Source organism: Pholis gunnellus (assembly GCF_910591455.1).
Source record: "Pholis gunnellus genome assembly, chromosome: 7".
Classification (NCBI taxonomy): domain Eukaryota; kingdom Metazoa; phylum Chordata; class Actinopteri; order Perciformes; family Pholidae; genus Pholis; species Pholis gunnellus.
In genome coordinates, this window is record NC_136533.1 from 14,763,830 (window position 1) to 14,773,838 (window position 10,009).

A 10,009-nucleotide genomic window follows, 5' to 3' on the forward strand; every position below is an offset into this window, starting at 1 on the left:
CTCCGCGGCCCCACAGATGCCCCCCTGGCCGCAAGCCTTCAATCAGACGAGCCTGCTCAGCACCATCAAATCTGCAGTAAACCATCCACACAAGCAGGGGAGGGGAGGGTGTGAAGGCAGAAGGGATCTTCAGAGATCGTGCACAACACCGCGGAAATTAAAACGCAATCCTGATTTCCCAACCCCCCCCCCCCGAAACGTCCACGCAAAGCATACGCGTGCGGAATATGACCGCAGTCGTCTTTTTCCTCGTCAAATGTCTGCTGCTGTGATGCTGCCTGTGACACACAACGGATACGCGCCAGCAGTGCGGAGACAGGCAGAGACAGAGGGAGGGGGGAGGGGGGAGGGGGGGGTGCAGCAGAGACGATATAACGTCAGTGCCGTTACCGTTTGAGCAGGCTGTCCTGGGTGGATGCAGGCAGCCTGCATGCTCAGCAAAGCCGTTGCGTGAAAAACTACAATGAATTACACTGACAGTAAAATAAGCAGCCAAAACGTGCGTTGGAAACATGCTTTCCAAAGTGTATGGGGGGGTCCAGGGCTTCCCCGGAAAAGACATGCGTTTCAATTGTATTCACGCCAGTGTTTTAGTATGGATAAGAGTGACTCTCGTTTATGCTTTTGGGTTTATTTGGACCACATCCCACTTTTGTCAATCCCGATGTCCATAAACACAAAGACAAAGAGACAGAAAAGAGAAAGTGTTGCAAGCAGGAGAGCACAGAGCAACAGAAACTGTACCTAACGAAAACAGGTCACTATACTGAGCGCAAAGGCAGACCGGATGAAACGTAGCTACAGTGGCAAGGAGAAGTGCTAGAAAATAAAATGCTAAACGAAAATCCCACAATGTAAGATACAAAACACATATAACATACATATGCTGAATATAAAACGACTGTTATGTTTTAGTTTCACTGTGGAATAAGGAATTAAAAACAATATATGCCACTTTACAGTGTTTATACTGCAACGTATATGTTATCATAAAAATAATAATATCTGTGGTATTATGGAAGGTCTAAAAGCACGTTTTCATACCCGGCATTCAATTATCATTCATTTTGCACATTAGATTTACCATTCATCACAATAAGCCATAAAGAATACAGCCCTATTGTTAATCCCTTTTTTCTCCAAAAAACAGTCTTTCAGAGAAAAATACATTAGCATTATTTACATTGAGATTGGCATTGCTTTAAGCAGATGGTTGCAGTTTTATTTTCCTTTTATTTACCACTGGATCACAGTGAACAATCAATCAGTGAATCACACCTCAGACTTTAAAGGCATCATGTTGTACTGTGTTGTATTGCGTTGTACTGTGTACATGTTGTAGTGTGGAGCTGTTCACAGGCGGTGGTACTGAAGAGTACTGTATACTGCTCAACTGCAGATTACCATCTTTGCCACATGGAGGCGGTAAATATTAACTCACTGATTGAAACGTTGATGAGCCTTTAACAAAGCAATTGCATTTGTATTGCTCTTAGACTTAACAGGATTTACTAAGCCATTAAAGCAACAAACAGTGATGAAGTCGTTTTTACTTTCAACTTTCATTTTTATTAATCATTTTTCTTATTTATTCAATAACTTTATAATGTTTACTAATAAGAAATCATAGTCTATTTTATTGTTCTAGTTATTTACTTATAGGTCAGCGTCCAGCTTAAGAGAAAATAGCAAACAGTTTGCCTTTTCTGTGATGGTTCTATCCAATGAATGTCACAAGCTTCTCACCCACTTGCATTTTTATGTCCATCAAATGGTAGGATTTACAGTCTTAGAACTGGAGAGATGTGTTCCATATGTAATATGTAGCATTAAACAGATGACAAAATAAAGCAAGTTACACTTTAATCTTCTTCTGGTTCTTACGCTTTTATTATGTTCTTGATATGTCAAATGTTGATTACAATTCATGAAGTAAATGTGGTTACTTTCCTAGTTTAAACTGAACTATTAACAAGAAGCAAGTGAATAACATACAGGCAGTTCTGAACCATTGAGGCTGTTTATTTTGATGGCCATAGCCGTTGCAGGGAATTGAGTTAAGCAACCACCCTCTCTGCAATGGGGATGGGACCCAGGGTGACATCACCTTCCCATTCGACAACTAGAAAGTAGGACAAAAGACATGTGTCACATTATGCACCACTGTGATTGTCCCACTTATCATGATGATGGTAACATAACATCAACAATGGTGTAAAAAAATATGTTGACTTCAATTTCCCTCATCTAATATTAAATGCTTTAGGCAATCTATTTTTCAGTAACATACCTTCACTTTGGGACACATCACGAATCTTCCTTCCAGGAGTTTGCTTGGGGCCGCTTGGTGGAGGTCCCAATCCGGGAATGTCACAGCTGCCACAAACTCCATTAACCCCGCTGGCCTCACTCCATCTAAGAAAGAGATGCAAGCAGTAAATACCATATCAATCCTCCAATCACACTTTATCATGCACACCTGCAGACTCACACGTTGGCCCAGGAACAAGCTCTATGATGTTCACCGATGGGATGGGTAACACATGTTGCTTTCAAGTGGCAGGTGATGTAGAGCTGTTAGAATAATAAAGGGTTTAGATCATTATTTGATGTATTTCTAATGAATTTGATGTATAACAGAAATTATTAAATGCTCACCATTCCACTATCAGCACCCTGGAACTTGAATGCCTCCAGCTGGAACTGAAGAGCGTTGTCTGAAGACCGCGACATGAACTTAGAGCCAGAGCCTGTGATCCTACCATCAAGCAAACACCTGCATGCAGAGAAAAAATACATCTTAACATTAGAGATGCAAAATAAATGTGTTTGTGATGATTTGTCCACACTGTACAGAACAACTTCAATTAAACCATTAAAGTACCTTACCCATAGTTATCAATGAAGGCATATCTGGGGCTGGAGGTCATATCAGGTGATAGAGTAGCTACGCAGCTGTCCACATAAACACGGAGGGGCACGTGTAAGTACTGCTTGACGACAGCCTGAATATTTATGACGTCTCCCAGGAAATACTGGTAGCTTGGCCTCTCATACTGCCAGTCGGCTGTGCAATGAGATAATGACATTTTAAGCATGTTTACATACATATATACTTAAAATCACACTAAAATGTGCATATAAATTGTTCTCTTACTCACCAGTCATGAGTTTCAGGGTGAAGTATAAGAATTCTTCTGCTACCTTAACCGCAGAGAATGGGACCCACTTGGGATCAAGAGCATGGCTGCTCACATTGTGCCTCCTAAAGGATTAAATATGTTTCCTTAGAATGCAGACTGAAGTAATCCTCATATTATTGTGCATCTGCCATTGGAATGCACTAATCAGATTTGGTGATCATGGTTACTGGATTTGCCAGGGAAATTGATAACATATCAGTTTAAGATTTTTATGTGACTCTAGGTTATTTATTTATTCTTTTTTTTTTTGCCTGTTTATTACCACATCTCTAACTGATAGTCTACATACCTTGGGTAGTGGCATTCAACAATTACAACAGCTTGGCTGGTCCTCACCACAGGAGAGCCCCCCAGAGGTTGGGGAACATAGTTCAGCAAGAAGGTGTAGATGAGGGAATCGTCAGTCATCTAAATAAACATTAGTAAAAACAAAGAAACCAAAGTTTTAATTAATATTCCTTACAATTGCTTAGTTATTTTTCAGTGACTGGCATCTTCATTGTGCTTACCGATAATGTGCTGAGACAATCCTGCAGTTCTGCCTCAAAAATTAACACTTGAGCAGCATCGTCCTGTGCGACAGCAGCACAGTTTCCCAGAGTAAGGTCATCAGAATTGATGTACTGGCCTGTCCCAAACAGGTCTCTCTTGACTTCCACATGAACAATGTTCTCTCTGCACTCGACAGCAACAGTTACAGCAGGAACAGGATGTCTCAGCTCGAAAGGCACATTGATTTCGATCTCAGGCACGGGATCTGTAGGGTATTTCCAGGTAAGAGGTTTCTCAAATGTCTGCCTTGTCTGTTGGGGATCCGTAGGATGGCCGGGAGGCTTTCCTGGCTTCTGGTATCTTTGAGCATCACAGAAGCTGCCAAGCAAGGTCAGTGCCATAAGGCACACAGCAGTACACTTCATCACCATGGCTTCACAACAACAAGTGACCTGCACAGTTCACTAGGTGCTGTAAGAAAGATGGAAATGTGCACCTACTTTTATAATAGAGTGAGCATGTTTACTTCCATTACATTCCCGCCCCTTCTGTTGGCCAATCCCCATCATACCTGATGAGAGTAAACCTCAGCCAATGAAATGATTGTAGCTGTTGATCAAAAGTGATACAATTCTGATGAGGCATCATTAGCTGGGTTTAGATTATTAATTATTTGAATGCATACAATGCCACTGTGCAAAAGAATGAACAAGCAGTGTGTAGAAATAAACACAAAACCATTCATGTGCTGACACAAATTAGGGTCATTTTCATTTTAATTTATTTCATTCATTAAAATGTATTTTTATTCAAGAAAGTAAGAAAAGATAAAGAGTTGGTTGACATGTACTCAGAAAGTAGCGGTCACAAAAACGTTATGCTGACCCTGGGTTAGGTCTACTTGCCCTCAGCATGACATGTCAAACTCGTTTTTTTTGCCAAAGTACATTTTGTGAAAGACTGCTAATCAATAAGGCTCCAACCAGACCGGGGGCAGACTTAAATTCGTAGAAGGGCATTTGATTTCTGTGAGCGGTCCCAATGTAAACATAAGGGGCGAACAATAATGTATTGAGCAGGCTGAATATAAAAATGTTAAACACATTGGGCCCAACACCACAAGTATTTTTGTATGTTTGCCCTATCTGTTTAAGCTGTATGTATGCATATACAAAAAAAAGATTGTCCGTTACATGATTTGACTATATCACTTAACTGTTTGTTGAAGAGGGTGTTTATGCCATGGCGGCGCTGTGCGGAGCACTGAATGAAAGGATTTAAAACAATACCCAGAGAACCTTCACTTCTCTCTGTCAGTGGCCTGACTGAAGTCTCTGGCCAAGGGATTTCATGACAAATGATTTTAACACTACAGACGAGTCATGCAGTGGCATTACTAAAAGTCGATCCAGGTTTTAAGGATTATTCTCTCCTCTGCATCAGTTAACGATATCCAGTTATAGCCTACAAAGAGGACTCTTTAGCCTATTGGAGAAACTGACAATAACACTTTTTTGCAAATTGATTACATCGCAGCATCCTGATGAAAATGTCATCATTTATCAAGCTATATCTCAGATATCTCGATTATTATTATTATTATTATTATTATTATTATTATTATTATTATTATTATTATTATTATTATTATCATTATTATTATTGTTATTATTATTAGGATCTATTATCTATTCAGCCCTACTTTCAACTAACTTTATTTCATTTCTAAAAAGCAATTTTAACAAGTATTTAAACCTGCAATCAGCTATGAGCGGGCCCTCAAGTGGAGGAAATGAGGGGCAGACAGAAAGTGGGGTTGTAGACAGACAGACAGGTGTAGTGGATTGTACAATGAAAAAAATGTATATAATTACATCAAGTTCATAAAATTTCAATATAAAAAAGAAGAAAATGTTGTGTGGTAAAGTATCAAAAAGCAGATGAGTTAATCACATAGTTTCAAAACTGGGAATAGGAGAATTAACACATTGCTAAAACATTTAGGTTTGTCTTTGTTATGAAACAAAGATGCCTCGCAAAATGTTACAGGTTTAAACTACCAAACGTACAGTTCAGAACAGTGTGTGAGGTTTTTCACCTTTTAATTTGTCATCCATACTTGACTTGCTTTCTCCATACAAACCCGATAAAAACATGAACAGTGTTTATGTGAAGAACAATGCAGAAGTCCAAAATAACAGCTTCCTCCTAGTAGGTGCTTGATATGCATTAATTTGTTTACAGGCAATATCTGAGCAGTTTATGTCTGAGCCCATGGATTCTTGCTGAGCATTGGTCCGGTTCAATGTTCATGATGACCCTCTGAATGGACTCAAAGTAGTACTTCATATTATGCAGTAAGCAGTAGATTGCGCCCAATAACTTGGCAATCTCTGAGCTCATGTGGGAAGTTCTTCTCTACTACCACAGCCACATTTGAGACTTTTAAATGAAATACATCATTCAAAAGTCCTTTGTGTCAACAGTCCAACCTGCATTTCTTTCATTATGACGTCGAGAGTTTCTCCCAAATTCTGAAGAAATATAAAGACATACATGTCTTAACTGGCATAGAAATTAGTATGTTATTATTATTATATATATATATATATATATATATATATATATACATATTCTTGTCTCTACCCCATTGTTATGTGAAGAGATAAGAATTAATGTTTCATGTTACTGCCATAGTCACATTTCAACTTAAGACAAGTGAATGTAGTAAATGTGTTAACACAGTGTTTTACATCACACATCCGGATTATGTCGAAAAAATCCCCTGAAAGATAGCAAGGAAGACCAAGAATGTAACTTTCAATAATGGTCATCCTAACACTACATCAACTTCTTTACATGTTGCTCGTTGTATTGCGAGACTATTTAGTTTGAGTTACATCTAAAGTCATGAATATATTATTATCTAATATGTCAAATGTGGATCCTGTCAAGCTATTCAACATGGACAGACTTGCCATATACCCACAGACCGCCTGCCTACTCCAACCACTTTACTTATTCTTTAAACTGGACAAATTTAAATGCTAATCTAGGTTATTCTGAATACTTGTCGATTCAATTTGATTTTCTCGTCAAGGTCTACATTTTCAGCAATGGTAAGTACACTGAGTGAAAAGAAGAGGTATTTGTTTTGTCCTGCTGCACAAATACAGCATGACCTGCACATTGTAGGTCATACAGACCCTGTGAAGGTCCTTGTTTGGAAATTGCATAAACAAGCTGGAATTTCTTTCATTCAGTATTCAATAACAATCTGCAAGCTCTTTGTAACAAGCATGTATTACATACTAATCAATAAATATTAATGTCTATGCAATAAGAAGTTTACAATGATGTGTACTGTAATCTTTTAATGCAATACCTCTGAAATTCCTGTAATTTGTTCTCTGTTCTCACTTCTTTTTGGCATTACCTCCAATCTCTTCCTTGCATCACCACAAACCAAACAGTAACTGGAGCATTTGATTGGCAGTTGAGGGTGGCAAATCGGGTGTGGGTCATCAACAAGTCAACATGACCAATACCTTATAAAAGTCAGCGAATTCACATCATATTTTTCACAGCATCTGGTGTTCACTGTGCTGTGAAGCCATGGCTATGAAGTTGATGTATGGTTGTCTTCTGGCAGTTGCCATGCTTGGCTGTCTGGCTGATGCTCAGTATAAACCTCAGGTGGTGAGTCAACAGAATCCGCGGCCCATCCAGAAACCTCAGGTGAATCCACAGAATCAGTGGCGCCAGAAACCTCAGGTGACTCCACAGAATCCGTTACCCCCCCAGAGACCTCAGGTGACTCCACAGAATCCGTGGCCCCCCCAGAGACCTCAGGTGACTCCACAGCAGCCGTGGGTCCAGAAACCTCAGGTGACTCCACAGAATCCGAATCCCCAGCGTCCTACGCATACTCAGGTGTCTCCGCCTACGTGGAATCCATCAACCAGGCCTCAGCACACCAAGCATCCAACAGAACCATTTCACACTTGTGAAGTGGCTGATCAATACAAAGTACAGTGTGGAACTCCTGGCACCACTGCTTCAGTGTGTGATGCTCTAAACTGCTGCTTTGATGGACACAGTTGCTATTATGGCAAAGCTGGTAAGCATTTTTCTATTACTTTCAGAATTACATAGATATCTACAAAGAGAATAGCATGAGCACTCATCTTTGCTTTCAAATTTGTTGTTCTCAGTGACTGTTCAGTGCACCAAGGACGGCCAAATTATTGTGGTGGTGGCCAGAGACGCCACACTACCCAACCTCGAATTAGACTCAATTTCTTTCCTTGGAGATGGTCCAAACTGCGTTGCTGTTGGCACCACTTCAGCTTTTGCCATATACCAGTTCCCTGTCACTGCCTGCGGCACTGTCAAGAGTGTAAGGGTTGCAACTCATTTGACTGTTCAATTTGATTGGATTTAATTTTTTTCCGGTTATAAAGATTGAAACACTGTCAATTTACTGTAGGACGAGCCTGGGGTTCTTATCTATGAGAACAGGATGTCCTCCTCATATGAAGTCGCTATAGGACCCTACGGAATAATAACCAGGGACAGCCAATATGAGTATGTTTTTCTTTCTTTCTTTAACACTGAGTGGTCACAACATAAAATATTGCTACTTCTACTGCTCAGCTTATGTTTTCAGACAATTCAGTGGTATCCAGAGGATACAGTAAACTGACTTTGAAGTCACTACAATGAGTTAGGGTTAGTTAATTGTGACATTTTACAAGAGAAACTCCAATGGTTTTCTGACTGACTGACATAGACCTCATTCCTTGTCTCAGGCTGCTTCTCCAGTGTAGATATGTCGGCACCTCGATTGAGGCTCTGGTCGTTGAGGTTGGCATTGTTCCTCCACCACCCGCAGTTGCAGCTCCTGGACCTCTGCGCGTGGAGCTGAGGCTGGGCAACGGAGAGTGTACTTTGAAGGGTTGTGTGGAAGGTCAGTGTGATGGAGATACATTTTGTGCAGTTTCTTTCATTTTGCTGTGAGTGTGTCAGCACCCATTCTTTCTGCTTGAGCAGAGGACGTGGCCTACAGCTCCTATTACATGGATTCTGACTACCCCGTCACAAAGGTGCTCAGGGATGCTGTGTACGTTGAAGTCCGAATGCTGGAGAGGACTGATCCCAACCTTGTCTTGACTCTTGGAAGATGCTGGGCAACTTCAAACCCCTACGCTCATAGTCTTCCTCAGTGGGACTTGCTGATCGACGGGTAAGACTGTTGATTTGACTTGAAAATAGTGATTTATTATAGATTTTTTTATGTTATACTCAGTCCCTATTCTACACTCTCTCTTCTTGCCACAGCTGCCCATACCGTGATGACCGTTACCAGACTACCTTGGTCCGTGTGGATACCCCAAATATCTTGTACCCAACCCACTACAGACGTTTTGTTTTCAAGATGTTCACATTTGTAGCTTCTGTAGCTAGCGATCCTAGCAAGAAAACGCCTGGAGCTCCAGAAGTCATGGTTCCTCTCCACGAAAAGGTATAGGATCCAGCTATCTAAGAAAAAGGTTTTTAGCTTAGTTTAGTTTTTATATTATTTTCAATATCACCCTGTTTTCATTATTTTTAAAGGATACATTTGTTTTTTACTAGGTGTATATCCACTGTGACACAGCTGTGTGCCAACCCTCTCTTGGAAATAATTGTGAACCCACGTGCTTCAGAAAGAGTAAGTAGTACTGTATATACTTTGATGATATATACACCATTAATACAGTGTTAGTCTGAAGTCTATTGCCCTTGGTTTTGACTAAAATGAATATGGGGAGCTAAATAGATTATGCTTTTCAAGTGTTATACAGGAACAACATGGTGTGTGGTATAAAAATCAAGAGAAACTCTTAGCTGAACACATTCTCACCTAAAGGGTTTTATGTGCATCATCTTGTGTCTTAACCTCAAGTCTGACAGCAACTGACCATTGCCATGTATTGTACACAGGGAGAGACGTTGCAGCTTCAGGCCAGGGAGGCTCCAGAGCTGAGAGCACCTTGGTTAGCAGTAAGGAGCTTGTCCTCATCAACTCAAGCAGTACTCAGTAGAAGCATGCAGACAGAACTTTCTCATGAAATCTCTGTTCCAGAAGCTTACTAAAAAGTGATTGAGTGTCAAATAAATCTCTAAGTTGCTGAATTATGTGGTCTGGTCTTATACCATGTCAATCAGATACATGTTTTACTTGTGACCTCACAGAGGTAGCCTAAAAGCTCATAATATTATGATAGAAAATACATATGACTACGCTTCAGCATGAAGTTCTTAACATCCAG

General features: G+C 40.2%; 2 protein-coding genes across 2 annotated transcripts; one reads left to right on the forward strand and one right to left on the reverse strand.

Annotated features, from left to right (window-relative positions):
* Positions 1 to 1,881: 1,881 nt before the first annotated feature.
* LOC306698111 (zona pellucida sperm-binding protein 3-like) lies at positions 1,882 to 4,129 on the reverse strand. The gene is made up of 8 exons (XM_079162289.1): positions 3,713 to 4,129; positions 3,493 to 3,611; positions 3,162 to 3,265; positions 2,890 to 3,067; positions 2,659 to 2,776; positions 2,492 to 2,574; positions 2,291 to 2,415; positions 1,882 to 2,122 (listed from the first exon to the last, which is right to left on the reverse strand). Exons 1-8 carry the CDS (start codon positions 4,124 to 4,126, stop codon positions 2,058 to 2,060), a joined length of 1,206 nt encoding a protein of 401 aa, XP_079018415.1. The 5' UTR covers positions 4,127 to 4,129; the 3' UTR covers positions 1,882 to 2,057.
* A 3,181-nt stretch (positions 4,130 to 7,310) lies between these two features.
* Positions 7,311 to 9,781, forward strand: LOC306699018 (zona pellucida sperm-binding protein 4-like; the record flags this gene model as incomplete). Its single annotated transcript, XM_079163519.1, has 8 exons — positions 7,311 to 7,815; positions 7,910 to 8,094; positions 8,185 to 8,282; positions 8,507 to 8,664; positions 8,748 to 8,940; positions 9,036 to 9,219; positions 9,333 to 9,408; positions 9,681 to 9,781. 8 exons carry the CDS (start codon positions 7,311 to 7,313, stop codon positions 9,779 to 9,781), a joined length of 1,500 nt encoding a protein of 499 aa, XP_079019645.1.
* Positions 9,782 to 10,009: the final 228 nt, after the last annotated feature.

Coding starts and splice junctions, on each gene's coding strand:
- LOC306698111 (XM_079162289.1), bottom strand. CDS start 4,126: ATGGTGATGAAGTGTACTGCTGTGTGCCTTATGGCACTGACCTTGCTT. Junction 3,266..3,492: donor GTTGAATGCCACTACCCAAG/GTATGTAGACTA, acceptor TTAATCCTTTAG/GAGGCACAATGTGAGCAGCC. Junction 2,416..2,491: donor GCTTGTTCCTGGGCCAACGT/GTGAGTCTGCAG, acceptor TCTCTTTCTTAG/ATGGAGTGAGGCCAGCGGGG.